This window comes from Varanus komodoensis, unplaced genomic scaffold, assembly GCF_004798865.1.
Source record: "Varanus komodoensis strain SLA01 unplaced genomic scaffold, ASM479886v1 scaffold3, whole genome shotgun sequence".
NCBI classification, from domain to species: domain Eukaryota; kingdom Metazoa; phylum Chordata; class Lepidosauria; order Squamata; family Varanidae; genus Varanus; species Varanus komodoensis.
This window is the reverse complement of record NW_025335761.1, coordinates 12,158,609-12,178,506: the sequence shown is the minus strand read 5'-3', so window position 1 is coordinate 12,178,506 and position 19,898 is coordinate 12,158,609. Positions and strand designations below refer to the sequence as shown.

The 19,898-nt window shown below is 43.0% G+C and overlaps 1 protein-coding gene across 6 annotated transcripts in view; it reads left to right on the top strand.

Annotated features, from left to right (window-relative positions):
- Positions 1 to 19,898, top strand: part of LRP4 (LDL receptor related protein 4) — a 120,907-nt gene that overhangs the window by 51,301 nt on the left and 49,708 nt on the right. For all 6 annotated transcript variants that reach the window (XM_044435818.1, XM_044435817.1, XM_044435815.1 and 3 more), the window contains exon 3: positions 17,553 to 17,669. In XM_044435818.1, coding sequence (XP_044291753.1) covers positions 17,553 to 17,669 — 117 coding nt within the window. The remainder of the gene's footprint in view (positions 1 to 17,552; positions 17,670 to 19,898) is intronic.

Genomic DNA, 19,898 nt, shown 5'->3' with positions numbered 1-19,898 from the left:
TTCTGTGTCTTACACTCTGGAATCAGCGAGAAGAGATCTTGACCTTCCTCTCTGTGACAGCCTTTGAGGTACTTAAAGAGGGATATCATGGCCCTGCTCAGCCTTCTCTTCTCCAGGCTGAACATGCCCAGTTCTCTCAATCTCTCCTCATAGCACAATGTTTCCAAAGCCTGGGTCATTTTTGTTGTCCTGCTCTGGACCCTTTCTAATTTTTCTGCATCTTTCTTAAAACATGGTGCCCAGAACTTGAACAAAGTATTCCAGATGAGGTCTGACTAGGGAGAAGTATAGGGGTACTACTACTACTCGTGATTTGGAAGTAATACTTCTATTAATGTATCCCAAAATAGGATTTACCATTTGGCAGCTGTACCACATTGTTGGCTCATATTTAGCCTGTTGTCTACAATTATTCCGATCTTTTTTTTGTTTTCAATTCTCTTGAGCCAAGAATTCCCCATCTTGTATTGAGTCATTTGGTTTCTTTCTCCTAGGTGGAAGACTTGGCACTTGTCCTTACTGAATCTCTGTTGCTTTCAGCCCAGCATTCAAGTTTATCAGGGTTGCCCTGAATCTGCATCCTGTCTTCCAGGAAACTATTCCACTCAGTTTTGCATTCTCTGCAAATTTGATTATTGTTCCTTGTACTTCCTCATCTAAATCATTAATAAAATTTTTTGAAGAGCACTGGGTCCAGGACTGAACCCCACAGATAATTAAGCACAAGGAGATTTTTCTTGGCATTGGGAATAAATAGCTTTGTGTATGCTTCCACTGGATACAATATTTCTTGTCTTTATCAATTGCTTTTTGTACATGGTCCTTAGCAGCCACAGTTAGAAATGAATTTCCCCCCAGCTCCTCTTCACTGAGGTTTTTTTTGGTTTTGAAAGGGTAGAAGGAAATTTTGCAGTTGGCTAGAAAGAATCATATACAGATTTGGGTTAAAAATATGGTAACTTTATTAATTGGTTGTAGCTAACAAATGTTTAATTAGGAATCAATAAGTACAGAAGTGCTAGGTAAAAGAAGGCCCTTACTTCTTTCTAGTCAAAATTTCCTCAAAGAAATGGCCTTGCTATACAAGCAAAAACATTCTCTGAGTCCCACAGCTGGAATTTTCAGACTTTGTAGAAACCTTGTGCCTAGCCCTATGGCTAAGAGTAGATCTCTTTTCCAGCAGCTTCCCAGATCTTCTGGTTCAACCTTATACCACCATCCCCCATGGCCACTGATTACAGGTGCATCCTCCAGGCCTTAGGATGCTCTTCATCCTGACAGCCATAGAGCAGGTATACAATTTAAGAAGCTATGTGACTTACCTGCACCACTCATTGTCCCACCTCCCATTGGAAGAGGTCAGCTCATTTTGATCACTACCCCCAAGATAAGAACTGAAATTTCACTGGCCATATTCATCAGGAACTGTCAGGAGTCCTGTCCAGGATGGGATTTGTCAAACCTACCTTCTGCTGTAGAGAATAGTAATGCTTGCTCCTCAGGTGTTTCTTTCACTGTGCTTGCTTCTCTGACAGATTTCTTTCCTTGAGGTCTTGTTCCGCCATTATCTGACTTAATTGCTTCAGAGTCTGATTATGTGGCTTCCAGTGATTAGCTCATGTCTTGGAAGAGGGTTAGATTTATCCCTGAGGCAGCAGCACAGGTTTGGTTTCCATTTATTAGTAGTAATCCTACCTTCCAGTGGGAAAGGTACTTTATCTCTTTGTGCTTATCATCCTACTGTGATGCTCCTGCTTGCTTCCTCCCTTCCATCATGTTTACAAGCTTAACTGCTGTCATCGTAATAGTAATGGCCACTTTGAGAACAGTCAGTGCCAGATTCAGTAGTGTGTACTTTCTGGATACCTTGCTCCTCTTGCCTACAACAGCTCAGTTGCTGGATGCTGTCTCATTTTCTTGTATTGCATTTTATGTATTACATTTTTATACTTCCGAATAGCCAAAGCCTTTTGGGTGGTTCACAACAATTCTAAGCTGATCAGAAAGCTGATCTTAGCCCCTTTCTGAAAGAGTGGTTGCGCTTTTTCTCCATGCACACTGAACAGTTTACTGTAGCTAGCATTATTTGTTACTTATTATTATATTTGTATGCCACCAACTAGTCCAAAAGGTTGAATCACAACTAAAAGTCAATACATGTATGATAGCTCTTGAGACAGACACACTTGTATAATTAAATGTGCTTATTCCTTTTATTCTTGATCAAGCTCAAAGTGGTGTGTGTATGGTTCACAGTTGTTTTCTTAAAGAGGCAGTGACTAGGGCCAGATCTGATTTGCTTCAGCAAGGTCACTGCATTTAGACTATGCCTCAAACAGGGCCAAACTGACAGTGCTTTAAATCCATATCTACCAGCTGTGTCTCTCTTCATTCTTATGCTAGAGTTGGTATGGGGATCCCAATGAAGTCCCCAGCATGGAAAGGGTAGAGGTGGGGTTGAGGTATTGGTATCATTAAGATTCTGATCAGGCAGCCTGCATCTTCCCTAGTGTTAAAATGAGAAAAGAAGTAGTCACTGCTAAGCTCTAAAGTAATGCCTGTTTTGGAGTTCAGACCATTAACTTGCATGTAGCAAAATGAACTTGTGCTGCACTTTGTACCTGACATTGTACATACTTTTTCCTCCATGGATATTATTCCCTTGAGTCAAATATGTCACTTAAGGATTTGCCCTAAATGATGTTATTTGGAAAGGAAAAGAACTTAGTAAACATAGACTAAATTTAACACATTCAAGACTTGGTATGTAAAGTCATAATTGTGCTGGCCTAAATGTCAGCCTTGTTCATGAAGTTCTTTTGGAGCAGAGACTTCTGGTGCTTTTCTCTTTTTCACTTATGTTCATGCAGGAATCTTTCTTACATAAACTTACGGATGAGATTAATGGCTGCCTTTTAAGATTTCCTGCTTTTTAGAGTCAGAAATGCAAGCAAGATATAGTTCTCCATTGTGCAAGTGGACAGTGCAACACATAAAGTATGCAACTCTCCCTCACTGTCTGCTTTTTTTTTAAACCAACCCTTTGGAAGTCTATGAGCTCCTTATATAATCTATTCTGCCCCTGCCAAAATTCCAGTATGTGCTTTATAGTTCATTTTTGTAATTATTGTTTGTTAATATGTATGCAAGTTTTTTGTGATAGAATGAAATGGGGATAAAATGGAAGATACGGCTTCTCTTAGGAGGCTGTCCCTTTTATTTTGCTGAGATCCTAACTATTTCAGAGGCTCTGTGGTTGGATTCAGAAGACAATGGCTTTGTGTCTCCTTATTTTTCCATATAACTAAGTTAAAAGCTCTTTCCTAGTCTTCTATCACACCAGGAATGGACAGATGGTTAGCTTGTGACTCCCAGTATCCTTATCCAGTGAAGGAAGTTAGGAGCTGTAAGCTGAAATGTCTGAAGGGCCACAAATTGTTCACCCCTGCTCCATCAAGTACCACTTCATATGCCATATGTGTGCAGTATTATCACTTGTCTGTAGATTCTTGCAAAGGCCGTGAACTTGCAGGGTTTTTTTTCCATATGGTGAAGTGTGCATTCCTTTATTGAATTCTTCTAACAAAGGCTTCCCTTACCTCTATCCCTTCATTGCCCCCCAAAGAGCAGTTTTGATTGTTTAACTAAATGCTTTAAAAGGATTTAATCTTTCAGGATCTGAAAAGACTGCACATTTATTTACTGCAGACTCTTGTAGCAGCCGTTCACTTCTTCCCACAGTGAGAAGAGCAGGGGTGTGGATGGGAGGGGTATGTGTGCAGAAGTCTGAGCTCTGCATTCAGTGTCTTTCCAAGTAGAATCAGAGAAAAATAACACCTGAACATAGCAGTTTGGGGTTCAGTTTGATAATTGTTCAGTAGCTCCCAGAGAGTGTTGGCTATTCAGCAGTATAGAAATAAAATTGATAATAATATTAGAAGAGGAAGAGGGGAGATGGAGGTAGTATTTGGTTGGACTTCTGAACTGTATAAGTCTTTTTCATGAAAGACAGGCACATCTGAAGACCAACGTCTGCACTTGTTTTCAAAGATTTTGCAGAATTTGTAGAAAGAAGTGCTTGCTGTATGACCCTGGGACCCATCTTGTTAAACAGATACTCTTTGTTGAGGCACATGTTCTGAGCCTTTGTCTTGAGCATAGGTGATCTAATCCCAGTCCATGCCTAAACTAGAGCATTCAGAGGACTGTGAGGCTCTGTTTAGCCCAGGCTTTCTCATGCTGGCTGGAAATTATAATAGTAGTCCAACGCATCTGTACTACCAGGTTGGAGAAGGCTGTTTTAGATTTTTGCTAATATGCCTAGATCCCTGGTAATTTCACTGAAACCCTGACATTTGATTTAGTTTTGTTTTTATTGGCTGGAGCTTGTACATTTTACATTTACCATTTGGTTAGGCACCCCCTTGTAACCAGTTTTATATAGTCTAGGACCTCCTAAGAAAGTAAAAATTGGAGGGAAAGGGTTTGTTTTCATCTCCATTACTTCCCTTTTCAGACCTGCTCAATGAGTTTGCAAAATGATGGTGCAAATTAAACGTGAGTTCCATAAAGGCCTGGCCTGGTATAGGCCTGGCCTGGTATAAAAGACTCACAGGTGATGTTTGCTTTTTCTCTTAAGGATTGCTTTTCTACCATGAAAGTGCATTCTGTTTTAATTGTATAAATTAAAATATGAGTGTTCTAGCTGGGGGCTTTTTCTAGAATCACTAACAATAAGACTGGTTTTGCACTCTCTTCATGTAATGTGGTAAGTCATGTGTAATGAAACATATGTGTTGAGTCCCTGTTGCTTTAGGGTTTGAAAGGATATAGTGAAGTGAGTTGCACTTACATACTTTTCTGAAACACGTTGAACTAAGTAAAAGGAAAATGTTCATCGGTGGCAATATCAAGACAACCAGCAGAATATATAAATGTATGCAGTTCCCCTCCCATTGAAAAACTGTGAATGTTGTACTTGCACATTCCTTTGTCCCATTCCTTCCCCTCCTCATGTGGAAAGGTGATCATCTGAACTGACAGATGAGAATTAAATTTCCTGGTGTCAAATAAGAGTCTGTATCCAAAACTAGAATCTCCTAATTCTCATTTCTCACTATGCTAAGCACTGGGAATGACCAAAAAGGAAGTATGAAAGCATATGGTCTTCCACTGCTGATCTCTTCTTGTGGAGAAAATAATATATGAAAAGTCCTGCAACTACCACGTTGAGTACGTATCAAGTCTAGTTCTTGTGCTACATCAGCCTTTCCCCACTTAGGATAGCCAGTAGTCAGGGATGTTAACTGTAGGACAAAGCTTTTGCTGGAAATTGTTGGGAAAGGCTAAGTGACATGATGGCAGCTTTGCAATACTCAGCAACTTCAGGCTAGGATGGTACCAGAAGATCAGGGACTGACTCATGGAAGTAGATCTAGTCAAAATCAAGAGTATCAAATGCATATTAGCAGAGGAATCCACAGTATAATACACAACTAGACAGGCTGCCAAAATAAGAGTAGATAGTACATGAAAGCATTGGGGGGGTGAGACAGAATTATGGACTTGAGTTCTCCTGTGTTTCAGAAGTGGTGATAGGGATTATTAGCTCCTCCTACAGTATGGTGTTGTGGTTAGAGTGCTGGACTGGGGATCCCACTCAGCCATGAAGCCCACTGGGTGACTCTGGGCCCATAGTTGTTGTGAGGATAGAATGGAGAGGAGGAGGAGGCTTGTGTAAAGTGCCTTGGGTTCCTTGCAGGAAAAAGGAGGGGCATAAATATAATAGATAAATACTAGATTGCCACTCAGAAAGGGAATGGGTTTTCCCCATTTTTAAAAATATGCTGGTGATAGCAGTATAGTGGCCTAGTGTGAACACAATCTCGCTCTGGCTAGATTGGCAGACATACTTGTTTGCTGCTGAAGAAGACTCAGGGGTTCCATCTGGGTATAACTGTTTCTCTGTGTCCTCTTCCCTCCCACCCTTCTCAGCTCCCCTAACCTGAAGCTCATTTTTCATATTTAAGGAGAGTATTAAATTGGGAGGAACTGCTCCCTGTAGGGCAGGAATTTCATTTTGAGCAGTTGCCTCGTGAGAGTAGCAGCAGTTCAATAGGATAATGGTATCTGCTCTGAACCAGCGCTAATGGCCTAACCCTGTGGGAGCCTGAAGAATTCTCCCCCAGAGAGCCAGCATGCAAATTCCCTTCCAGGCAGCGACTGCACAGGCCTTTGGTGATTAGTCACGCCGGGGCTCAAGGCTGCATATGTTGGTTGGGGGAGGTTACAGCCTCAAAGCTGCAGCTGAGGCCTGGGACTGTCTGGTCAGTAAGCAGGGATGATGTGATGGGAAAGGCTGCAGCAATGTGAGCTGCCCCTCTAGCACTTAGAGGTTTTATGGCAAGGAAGATGATATTTCCAGAAGTTAGTGGAACTAAAAAATAACTTCAGTGTGGTGTGAGGAGGTTTTTAGTAATACCATGCTCTTCATTGTCCAGAATGCAAGAGTTGCTTTTGTGTCAGAGAGCACTACACTGGGGGCAGATGCTTGTTTTTAAAGTTTTTGTGCGAGCATACTTCCCACAAAGAATTTTCATAGTGCATTTAACCTGGATTCACCCAAGAAGTAACTGTGCAAGATCTCAGATTGTGACCCTGGAAGTTAATGGTCTCTTTTTAACCCATGTACTACACTCAAGTATATGATGCAAAAATATTCCTATTCTTATTAACGTGAAGCATAATAAGATCTCAGTCTCTATTAACATATGCAGAAAATGGAAAGCTCTGTAATTAAAGCCATGTGGACTTTTGTAGGAATGCTCTAGGATTGGCAGTGTAAGTGAGATCATGGGTGCTTGCTGCCTTTTGGATCTGTGAAGCATTTAATTGCAGTTGAGCAGAGTGTGCTGGCCAACCCACATGAGCTGAATGAAATCATTCATGTGAATGCTTCATAATTGCTGTAGAGGGAGGATTGATCTGCACATTTAGAAACACATGGCACATCCTTCCTGGAATTATATCCCTGAAAACTGCACATGGGAATCCTGTATTTGAGTACCCCTCTGTATTCACTCACATTTTCAAAAGTAGGAAAAAGGAATATAGCCCAGTCACCTTACTAGCATGGTTTTTTCTGTCTACTGCAAATTTTTATGTGAGGAAACATCTAAATATATGATTCCCCCCACCTGCCTTCTGATTGCTCCATTACTACAGGTGTGCTTATTTTCCTGCCATTTATTGCCCTGCCATGAAATTGGTGCAACCTTCCTTCCATTTTCTTCCCAGCCATTAAAATAGCATAGATGTCTGTGTTCTTTTAGAATTGTCAGGACTGCAGTAGTAAGAACTCATATAAAGAATGCAAAAAGTTAGGAGAGCATATCGTTCCCCTTTCTGGAGTACTAGGAAGTGCTAGAATGGTGGAGGTCACTGAAAAATGTCAGTTGAACACTGAAAAGCAAGAGGAGTACTTTGCTAAGAGGGACATGTTGTCCCCCTCCTTTTGATGGCTCTTCCTTTGCTGCATTTTCCCTTTTCCTGCCCCTCCCCATTTTTTTGGATAGTATTCAACTGACAACTTGCCAATTGGTCCCTAGCAACTGTGTGCGAATTAGTCCATATGCAGTCTCACTGTGTCACATTCCCTGTATGTTGCCCACTGATCCTCAGAACTCTCTTTGGTGAATGAAACATGCAAGAACATTTGCAGACAAGGCTACACATATGGGACAGCCATAAGAACACACTTGTGAAAGACTAATGATCCTAATTAAAAATTGTGAATATATTTGTGTAAATTTATGGGGAGCTTTTTTTTTTTAAAGAGTGGTGAACCAGTGCAATGCTTGGGACAATCACTATTCGTAGCAAGGGCAGGAGTGAGAAATGTGGCTGGAGTTCTTGCTGCTTTTACTGTCTGGCTCGGTAGCAGATACACCATGAAATTGCTGTCCCAGGTTTGGACAACACCATAACCCATCACAGATTGAACATTCCCTAGAACAAGTCATGGGTTGTCAAGGGTACTTGTTGCCAAAAAAAAAAAAAAAAAAAAGCCACCTTGTGGGAAGTGGTAAGGTTTGGAGGACATGGCAGTCCCCTGTGGCTAGTAACCTTTGATAGGTTGTCATGTCATATAATTGATATAGGGAAATCCTATAACTAGTTCAGATACTAAAAGGGGACTGTCAAATGCTTACAAGTTTGTGAGTTCTGCTTTGTAAATAACAGCCATCATCATCGTCATCATCATCATCTAGATTTTAAACTAATAATTCTGATTTGTTGTGCATAATTTGCACTTCTCTGTTGGTTTACATTTTATGTGTTTATTGTGATCATGGTTTACTAAAATCTTCAGGAGGCCCTTTAGGAAAGCATGCAAAAGGATGAGACTGCCTGACTTTCTAACCTCAGTTAAGTTGGTTTCATGATGGTCATTCTCATTTTCTTGGTGGAAAATTAGACCTCGGGTGAAATCAAACCTCATTTACTTGTTTCCCCAACCCGGTAGACCCAGATCCCATTTAATTCCTTCATTTTGGGAGCAATGCTACTTCTTTAGATTGTGTTGATTATAAGCCAGGGTTGGAATTGCACTTGAAGAAAATTATGAGACCATATTTATTTTACTGATTCATTGAAGTAAGGATAGATGGAAAAGTCTGGTTTTGATCTTTGCTGCTTTTCTGTATGTTCACTGTTAAGTGTATTCCATCCTATTTCTCTATTAATTTGTGAATTTTACAAAAATTTATATGATCATATTTAAATACGCATTCTTAAAAATATTCTTACAAAATATTCTTCTAAATGGGGTTCCCTTAAGCATATTAACTCAGAGGATTATGATCATTTTTACAGGGCAGAAAAAGCACAGAGGCTACGTTTACCTCCCTGCTCCTCCCAATCTGTAAGTCAGCTGGGATGCCTATGATGACATCATATCCTGGAGGACCACAGCTCCTCTCCTAACCCCCCCCAACACCTGCTTTTTAACCCTTTCTTTGGGGTTGCTCTCATGACCTTGGAGAAGCAGCTGGTGTTGTTCTTTCTGCACTTAGCTGCAAGTAGCAAGGAATAAAGCCAACTGTGAATCCCCAACCCCATAGGTCAGAGTTCTTTTCTGACTCGGAAACTGAAAATCTGCAGAATCTTGTGACCTCGTAGATGCTGTCTAGGGGCCATAGTGTTGCTTTGTAAACTTGTGTTCTTTTCAAAATTGCATTTAGAAACTATAGATCTCAAACTGTGCATTTAAACATATTTTAAATACATTTTTGATCTGAGAACTGCATTGTATAGGTCAAAGAAGTATGAAATCCAAGAGATGCAAAGGATGGCTATGTTACAATCAGTGTATTAATTTAGGAAACGCAGGTCAGGTCAGTTCTTATTGGAATTCCTCAAGCATCCCAGCTTTGGAGACCAGTTTAGAGAAGGAACAAACTGTTTAGAGAACTAGTAACCATAATAGAAACCTGAAGTGTATGAAAGAAAGATGTACAAACGTTATGTGTGGCCCTTTTTCTCTTTGTGCTGAGAAAAATGCTATGGAAAGTGTGTGTTGTATGTGTGTGTAAGCACAGATTTAATCGTAAGTATAAACCTGGTTGCCTATGGCAAGCAAATTAATGTTTTTCAGGCAACCAGGCATAGCCCTATTGCTGAGATTAAAAACAAGACTCCGTATTCTGCTGTACAATAGAATTGGCAAAGCTGGCTGAGAAGGAAGTGGAGCTCTCAAAGACAGAGAAAATTTCTAATTAAAAGACAGGAAACTGTAAGAAAAAGTAGCATGGCTATGTGAAAGACTGGCTAGATACTGCGTTTCTTGCACTTCGGTGCTTTCCTTTTTAGTAGGTCTCTAAAATTCACAGCATGTGTGAATTGGGGTCAGATAATGGCTAAATATTGGGAATGTAACAGAGGTAAACCTGAGGGAACATAAAAAGCCCTGCTGAATTAGATGAAGAGTCTTAGGTAGAGTCTTGTTTCCAGTAGCAGTCAGCCAGATGCTTTCAAGAAGACCACAGAAAGTAAGGTTATCGCAGTTGGAATTGTGTGTAACTATGTGATTTTTATTTATTTGTTGTTACTGTAGCTGAAATAATTTGAATAGTCGCAAATGTGATTTTAATATCTATATGTGAAGAAATTTTATTATATTAAGTGGTATATAAGTATTAGTAAAAATAAAGAGGAGGACAGGAGGGCAACAGTCCCTGTCTGCTGCTTGTCCCAAAGCATTGGATGTGTAATAGCTACTGTCTCTGACTATGAGGGTTCTGTTTATCATAGCTAGTAGCCATGGATGACACTCATATCTTCCATGAATTTCTTACCACCACCACCCCCCCCACACACACACACACACAACCCCACACACACAAAGCCATTTTAAGCAGTGGCCTTCAGCACATCTTGTAAGTTTTTAAAAAGTTAATTTTGTGTTGTGTGGTGTTAACTTGCTTCTTTCCCCCTTATGACTCTTTCTGTTTCTATGAATCTACTGTGCCCAACTTCATTGGGTGACCTCAATTTCTAATGTTATGATAGAGAACAAACAAATCTTTCTCTGCCCACCATCTCTAAATAGGTGCACATCCTGCAGCCCCTCAACAGCAGACCCCTATGCCCCAGTGCTGTCACTTGTCATCTACCTTCAGGGCCACCAGTTTCTTTGTACAAATAGCTTTTGCAGCACTGTTGCAAGCATGAAGAACTGAACAATCTGTGTGGGTGATCCCTGGAATGTGTGTGTACGTGTATGTTTGTGCTCGTACCTGTTACAATGCATGCCTACAATTCATGCATGTATACAGCCTGTCTGGTATCAGGCATAGCCTTGGTGCCTAAAGTCTTTCTTCCTCTGTTCTAAAGTCTAAACCATAAATGTACCTCTTAGTGATTATTTTCTAAATGGAAAACCCTTAAAATATTCAAGCCTCTTTTCACATAGAGTGTACAGGTAGATGCAGAATGAGCCATCTGTCTCTATCCCCAACCTCCATGGATTGGGACAAAAGTGATAATAGAGTTTCTGTGCCCCTCCAGCTGAAGAAACCCAGTTCTCAACTTGGGAATTGGGTTCCAATGCATGAAATCAGGTGCAGCACTAGCCAGCAAGATTTCACTCTCCTTTTGTAGGGAATGGGTGACCCATCCTGGAGAGGAATATTCAACAGGGAATATCTGGTCTGGCTATGTACTGCAGCCATGTTTAGTCTCTTCTTTCTGGTCAAGCAGAAATTTTCCTCCTTTTCTTAAAGCAAGTTCTTAAAGATAGCAAATGTGGAATATTTTGGTGGGGAAGAAAACATTCTGGCCCTTGCACATATTTATTTATACGTACGTACGTACGTACGTACGTATGTACGTACCATTTCTATGCCGCACCCATTGCCGAAGCCTCAGGGCGGCTCACAAAGAACAAACAATCAGGCATAGAATGATATTAAAAATTTGGAGTTTCTCAGCAAATATAAAACCATTAAATAAAAACCAGTTAACAATTAAAATATCGTTTAAATAAAAAGGTCTTGGCCTGGCGCTGAAAACCAAATGATGACGGTGCCAGGTGGACCTCTCTGGGGAGCGCATTCCTTAGGTGGGATGCCACCGCAGAGAAGGCCCTCCGCCGGGTACTCACCCTCCCAATATCCCTCACAGAGGACTCCCAGAGAAGGGCCTCCCCTGCTGATCTCAAGGGGCGGGAGGGCATATATGGACTCAAGCGCTCCTTTAGATAACCAGGTCCCAAGCCATTAAGGGCTTTATAGGTGATAACCAACACCTTGAATTGGGCCCGGACTTCAATGGGGAGCCAGTGAAGCAGACGGAGAACTGGGGTTATATGAGAACAACGCCCAGTCCCCGTCAGCAACCTGGCAGCTCTATTTTGCACCAATTGAAGTATCCGGACCGTCTTCAAGGGTAGCCCCACGTATAGCGTGTTACAGAAATCTAATCAGGAAGTTACCAGTGCATGAGTCACAGTCGCCAGGCAGTCGTTCTCTAAGTAGGGACGCAGCTGATGGATCAGCGGAAGCTGAAGGAAGGCGCTCCTCGCCACTGCTGTTATCTGATCTTCTAATGTCAGCTCTGGGTCGAGGAGCACTCCCAAGCTGCGAACCCTGTCCCTAAGAGGGAGTGCAACCCCGTTCAGGACAAGGTCCAAGTCCCCCAACCCAAAGCCCGACCCACCTACCAACAGGACCTCCGTCTTGTCTGGATTGAGCTTCAGTTTATTGGCCCTCATCCAGCCTATTACCTTGGCCAGACACCGGTTCAGTACAGCCACCGCCTCACCTGGATTAGTTGAGAACGAGAGGTAGAGCTGGGTATCATCAGCGTACTGATGATTCCACAGCCCACACCTCCTAATGACCTCTCCCAGCGGTTTCATATAGATGTTGAATAGCAAGGGGGACAAAATGGACCCTTGCGGAACTCCATGGCATAGCTGCCATGGCGCAGAGCCATAGCCCCACAGCACCACCTTCTGGAAACGGCCCTTGAGATAGGAGCAGAACCACTGCAAAGCAGTGCCTCCAACTCCCAATCCCGCAAGCCTATCTAGAAGGATACCATGGTCGATGGTATCGAAAGCCGCTGAAAGGTCCAGAAGAACTAACAGGGACCCACTCCCCCTGTCTCTCTCCCTGCACGGGTCATCATACAGGGTGACCAAGGCAGATTCAGTACCATACCCGAGTCTGAAGCTGGACTGAAATGGGTCCAGATAATCAGTTTCATCCAAGAGTGCTTGGATTTGTCCCACCACCACCCGCTCTAACACCTTGCCCAGAAACGGGATGACTGGCCGGACTACCGCCTCCTTTAAAGGGGCAGGTACCTGGCCGTCCCTCAGAGAGGTGCTGACAACCTCCAGGATCCAGGTCCCAATCCCGTCCTTGGCTGTCTTGAGAAGCCAAGATGGGCAAGGGTCCAGTAAGCAGGTGGTAGGGCGTACCTGTCCAAGCACCTTGTCCACATCATCAGGCCGCAACAACTGAAACTCATCCATCAATTGTGGACCAGATGGCAACATTGGCACCTCCCCAGTAGAATCTGATTCAGTAGTAGAGTCCAGCTTGTGACGAATCTGAGCGATTTTCTCCCGGAAATGCTTGGCGAAGTCGTCACAGCAGGCCTTCGAGGGTGGCACAAGGTCTTTCTTTGGGTCCAGATGTACCAGCCCCTGTACCACCCGAAATAGCTCCGCCGGACGGCATTGTGAGGAGGTAATGGAAGTAGAGAAGAATTTCTTTTTCGCTGCCCTCACCGCCACAGCATAGGCCCGATAATGGGCTCTCAAGTGTGTTCGGTCAGATTCATCCCGTGATTTCCTCCACCTACGCTCTAGATGTCTCACAACCCGCTTCATCGCCCGTAATTCCAGTGTATACCAAGGGGATGAATAGGCTCTGCCAGGTGGGAGAGGACGCTTGGGAGCGATCATGTCAATAGCCCTGGTCATTTCCCCATTCCATAGTTCGACCAGAGCTTCAACAGGAGCACCAGCCTTATCAACCGGGAAATCCCCCAGGGCCTTCAGGAATCCATCCGGATCCATCCGGCTCCGGGGGTGGACCAGCACAATAGGGTCTGCACCCTTACAGAGGGAAAGGCCAATCTCGAGCTCAAACCTCACAAGGAAGTGATCTGACCATGACAGGGGAGTCAGACACAGGTTCCTCACCCTCAGGTCACCCTCCTCCTGTCCTGTCGAGAAAAACAGGTCTAGAGTGTGTCCACATTCATGGGTCGGGCCAGTGACGTGCTGAGACAGCCCCATGGAGGCCATGAAGTCCTGAGCCGCCCCGGTCAGAACCATCTCGGCATGGAATTGAAGTCCCCCAGGACCAACATCCCGGGAGTCTTCAACACCAAATCCGAGACGATCTCCATCAGCTCAGGCAGGGAGTCTGTTGGGCAGAAGGGTGCATGGTACACCAACAGAATCCCGTCTGTCTTGCTTGCCCAACACCAAGTAGAGGCACTCTAGACCCGGCCTCGAGGGGACAGGAAGCCCCGTGAGGGAAAAGGAAGCTCGATAAACCAAAGCGACCGCCCCTCCCCTCCCCTCCAGGCGTGGTCGGTGCTGAACCAGATACCCGGGCGGGCACAGTTGAGAGAGGGAGACTCCCCCCCCCCCCCCCCGCCCAGGTCTCTGTAATGCAAGTCAGGTCAGCCCCCTCATCCACAATCAAGTCATGGATGAGGGAAGATTTATTGTGGACCGACCTGGCGTTAAGCAGCAGCACCAACAGGCCCGGGGGGCGGTTGACAAGACTACCTGGAACCCTCAGGCTGGGAGAGTAACCAGAAGGATGAACAGGTGTAAGGCATCTGTTTCTCCTTCTAGATGTTGGTTATTAGTCAGGATAGCAAGGAACAAAAAAGGGGGCTGTGCTGTGCAGTTAACTAGACCAGCCTTCCTCAACCTGGTGCCATCCAGTTGTGTCAGACTGTAACTTTCATCACACCCCCAGCCATTGGCTATGGAGGGTGGGGGCAATGATAGGAGTTGTTGTTCAACTCATCTCATTAGAAAGCCAGGTTGGGCGAAGGAGCTACACTAGAGTGTTAGCAATGCCAGGTGGTTGGGTGTTGGGAAACCAGAAAGACTGTCATTCCTAGCCTGGAAGGGGAACTGTCTTTCCTTCTGTTCCTTGTGTTAGTGCTGCATTCCTTCCTTCTCCATTCTCCGTCTTCAGTAGAGAGGAAGGCCAGCTGATGACAGCTGGAAGATAATATCACTAGACTGGGCAGGGATGAAAGGGTTTCGCAATCTCTCTCTCTCATTCTGTCTTAAATAGTTGAAGTAGCGTTGTTTCTTTGGAGAACACACCTGTCAGGAGCAAAATCCTGTGCTTCTCCCTTCTAGTCATAGTTGGCAGCCCTTGAAAGCACAGCCCTCACAAGGCTGAGAGTTTCTTTCATCCCCAGGAGGAGGTTGGGTTGTGATTGATTTATGCTGTCCTTTTGAATTCGAGCCTTTAGGGATAGCAGCTTTGCTTTTCTAAACTGGGCAGGGGGGGAGGCTTGGCAATGGGTATGTGATGCTTGTAAAGTTTGAACAACAGTGTTTGATACTTGTATACATGTTCTCATTGAAGTTATTATTTGTGGTGTGCTGAAGGCCTTTCCAGATGAACAGTTTCTAAGCAAGAAATCTGCACTTGTTATTTATTGTGTAATATTCACATACCCTAAGTGAAAAGGAAAAAGAAGTTATGTTTTTCTTTTCAGTACAAGAAGTGCAGGATTCTTGTATGGCATTTCTTTTTCTTTTAACTATTTTCACTTTACCAGTCTTGAGTCCCAAACACTATCTAAAAAGTGGTGTGAGAAGCCGAGGAAGATAGGATCTCCTGAAGTCTCTTTGATAAACCTGCTAACTAGGCAGTGTTCTCTAGGCCAATACTTCTAAATTTGGAGAAAATTGTTCACCTATTTATTTAGCATGTAGATTTTTCTTTCTAAAACAAATGATATCAAGGAGGCAGCCAGACAAATTAGCTGCATTTTAGCCAGTAGCTAAAGGAGTAGTGTGGGGGTTTTGTTTTTTAAAAGGTCTGTCAGCCCAGCAGGAATAATTCCAGTCTGTTTTCATTCTGTTAGTGACTCCTAATTTGTTGTGTTTGATTGAAGAGGGTAGCAACTGAGTGGAAGGACGAAGGAAGAGACTGAGGATCAGGTTCTTACTTTGTGAGGAACTGGGAGAAATATTCCTAGCTTGGAAGTAGCTGTGTGGTTTACGAAGAAGTGACACATAAATGTCTGCTGTACAGCTGCTGTAGGCTTTGGGAAGGGGAACTTACTGTTAATGAAGAAAGGAATAGGATAAGTGGAAAGATATGGGAAGCTTGAGAATAAATATTTATTAGAATTATTTGTGTGTCTTTGCAAAAATCTCATGAGATTTGGCAGTGCTAGTTGTGGAATAAACTTTTTGTTTCTTGGTTCCATGTGTCAAGAAGATGTGTGTTTCTTCTCCTTAATCCCTCTCTTTTCAGTCTCATTTGCCAAAATGTAGCCAAAATGGTGCCAACCATACCCAAGGGGGAGATACCGGCAGACTTGGAGAAACCTTGAGGTGTATGCCCAAGTACAAAGCATCTTTAAGAGAGAGACCCAGTGGGAAGAGCAGCTCTGAAACAACCTATGTATACTCGAGCATGCTTAGTGTACTGACTGGCTGTTGGAGAGAACAGCTGGAAAACTGAGTGAGGGGGCAATATTATGGAGGAACTGACGGGAACAGTGAACAAGAACATTCCACAAAGGTCCCACTTGTTCTCTAGTTCGGACCTGAGAGACTGAGAAAAATCATGAGGCTTTCCCATTCCCTGCTTGAGAGTGGAGACCATCCTCACTCACTTGGGTACGAATCTTAACTCCTCCCCACCATTCTGGAACAAATTTCTTGGTGTCTGTCCTGTGCCCTTTAGTTGGGAGTTTTTTGAAATCTTGGCATCAAACAACATGAAAGGCATTGTGGTACAGTAAGATATGAGAGATGGCGCTTGTTTCCAGTGGTGCGGAAAGTGAAAACTGGCATTGAGGGCAGAGTGACTGCAATCCTCCTGCTGTGGCAGATTTTCCAGCATGAGGCTAGTGGGGTATAGGACAGTTGTCTGTCTGTTTTTGTATGTATAATTGCCTCTATGTGAATGTGGGCAGAAAAGAAAGTGTGGGATGTTGGTCAGAGAGGCCTGGGGCTCTGAATTATAGGTCCATGTATCCTTAAGTCCACCACAGCTTCAAATAAGCACTCTACTTAGAAAGACTGACTCTTTCTTGCCATTTAATAGGTCAAGATTTATTTTGGATGAAGACCTACCTAGTCTCCTGTTCCATTAGCATAACTCTACATCAGTATTGTATACTCTCTTGTGGTAGCAATTAGATGTACTTGGAATCTAGAGGGATGGCAAAATTAACATAACTGGAAGCATAATTTGAAGGGCATTGCAGGGTTGTGCTTTCCTGGGGGTAGAAATTGTTTTTCAGAAGAACTGAATTGGGTATTAAAGGAGTTCAGGTAGGAGTGCAGCATGTTTCTAGGTGTGGCAGTACCACCCAACTGCTGATGTCCTGTGTGGTGATATTTATTACTCTTATTATTATTTATTACTTTTTGTACTTGGTAATGTTCAAAATTGTGCATTGTGTGGATATGGAGAGATTTCATCCCTCTGTGATGATACTAGAACTCAGTGCCGATTGGTGGGAGCTTCAGAAGTATTTCTAGACAGACCAGATGGTTAAACTATGAATTCACTTCCACAGGATGTAGTCAACTTGGATGGCTTTATGAGGGAGCTGTTGCACTCATATCCTATTTGTGGATTCCTGTGGGCAGCTGGTTGGCTGCTGTGCAAACAGGCTGCTGGACTACATGTAACCTTGACTGGATCTAGCATGGCTCTTCCTCTGTGCTTACATAATGTATAATTTCTCTGGTTTCCTTGAGTGCATGTGTATGTTCCTAGTAGCTTTGCTTTACCTCTGTTCTTCTTACTTTATTTCAGTGCTGCCTACTTGCTCACCTCTGGATTTTCACTGCGACAATGGGAAATGTATCCGTCGTTCATGGGTCTGTGATGGGGACAATGACTGTGAGGATGATTCTGATGAACAGGACTGCCGTAAGTTTTTGTTGTCCTAAAGTATTGTTTATTAAAAGTTTCTGAGATCTAATACAAGAATACCTCTCCTTCTCAATATTACACATGGGATGGTGTAAGATATATAACAAGAACTCTCACTTTCCTGTTGTTCCCTCCCTCACCTTCTCCTCTAGTTCAATGCTCCAGTTCTTGAAAAGAAGCAACAGCAGATTTCACAGTCTTATTTGAATTACATGTTGCTCCCTAAAAGTCTCAGTTGTATTCAGTTATATTTAATTTCAATATTTTATTCTTTTATTAGCATTTTACTGCTCATTTTTTGGTTATTTTAAAGAATTTTCTTTTTTTGGTACTATATTAAAAATTAATACACAAAATACTATATTATGTATATAATTCTTTTAATTTCTGCCTCAGCGGTCCCCAAAATAATTTTCCTATTTTTGCTGGTCCCCAACTGTAAAAAGGTTGAAAACCACTGGGTGTTATGAGGCTTCAAAAATCCTCACAGAACCTAAAATAGACCTAGATCTTTGTGCAACGCTTATATAACCCATCTGTACTAGGTTTGCATGACACAACCCTCAAGCAAAATGGTGTTCGTGAGCTTCAGTGTATTCTCTGAACCTGACTGAGAAGAAAGACTGAGATTTTCTTAACCCTGCCTTATTTGGGAATGAACAAACCTTCTTGACCACTTCCAGTGCACTTAGCATGATGGCCAGTCCTAGAATTCTTTTGGGTTGTTGCGCGAGAAATGACCTGGTTAAAATCCAAGGACAAACCATAGGTTATAACTCTGGGTTAAATTTCTCCCTTAATAACCATGAGTCCTGAGTTGTATGTTTTGCTTAGTGTACCAGAAGCAGTCAATCAGCAAGCCACAGTTAAGAAATCATGAATAGTTTTGTTATGCAAATTAGGCCAGTGGCTGTAAGAAGGGATCTAAGCTCTTTTGTGTTGTCATAACACCAGGCATCTCCGTTTTCTTCAGGAAGTCCTAAATAGCATTACTGGCGACAGTGCCACCTCTGTACATAGTGGAAGCACATGATTGGAATAGGCCATTGGTAGCTTTCACACCTTTCTGTTCTTGTCCTTTGTTATCCTTAGCGCAAGCAATGGTGACTCTGCTCTTGATTTGTTTTAGTCTGAAAGCAAGTAGCTTGCCTGCCTTTTCTTCAGACTTCTAGTATAACCGCTGGGTGCATGCCAAATCATTATGTATTTTATTCACTTCATATTGGTTTTTAAGAAGGCAGAGTATTTCTTAAGTGTGTGTGGGGGAGTGTTACATTGTTTCAGTTCTTCCCATAATGTCTCTTCTAATGCCAACACCTGGTTGGCCCATTGTTTATTCCAAGAGGTTGAAGAAGAGATTATTTGCAAGTATACTTTATTTGTGTCCCTTAATAATGCTCTGCCAACTATTAATTGAATTGAGGAATTATTAAACTGCAGGAAGTACTAGATTTCTCTTTAGCTTGTAGGAAATTTAACTCATGTAACAGTGATATATTTAGGTCTTCGTCATGGCCTCTGTGCATCACACATTATGGGTACTGCGCCTGCACAGTGCCTGTTGCTGGGAACATTAAACAACTTTAACAGTTTTCGGTGGGAATTCCACACCCTCCCCTCCGTAGCATAAATGGGCGGAATGCCCACCATTTCCCAAGTCATCTTGCAGCCACCATTTGCTGTGCCCTCGAGCCTTTCGCTTTTCTCTCACAACTATATTCTGATAAAGTTTTGACTGTTTTTCTCTTGACTTTACAACTTTTCTGTACTCTCTATCCAAGTTATTACCCATCCAATCCCCCCTCATTTTTCATTGTTATTTCCTCCCTTTCCTCTTACCCCCCTATATCTATCTATCTATCTATCTATCTATCCACCCACCCACCCACCCACCCACCCGCCCTCTATTGTTATTCTTCTCGTTCGCTGTTTTCCTCTCTCTTTTCTTCGATGGTGCAGCGGGTGGCTTTCCGCAAATATTCTTAGTGCGGAGCCAAAATGTCTTCCACTGACCCACACAACCTGTGTCTTCTCTGCCTGGGAGAAGGTCACAGAACTGATAAGTGGGGCCATTGCCAGTCGTTTACCAGACAGGCCCGCAAGAACCATGAAAACCGTCTGCAGAAGATGCTCTGAGACCAGGCTTTGTTCGCCATGAAAAAAGTTTTGGTGGAGACCAGCGCATCTAAACCGGGGGTCTCAAACTCAACGTATCTGGGGGCCGCT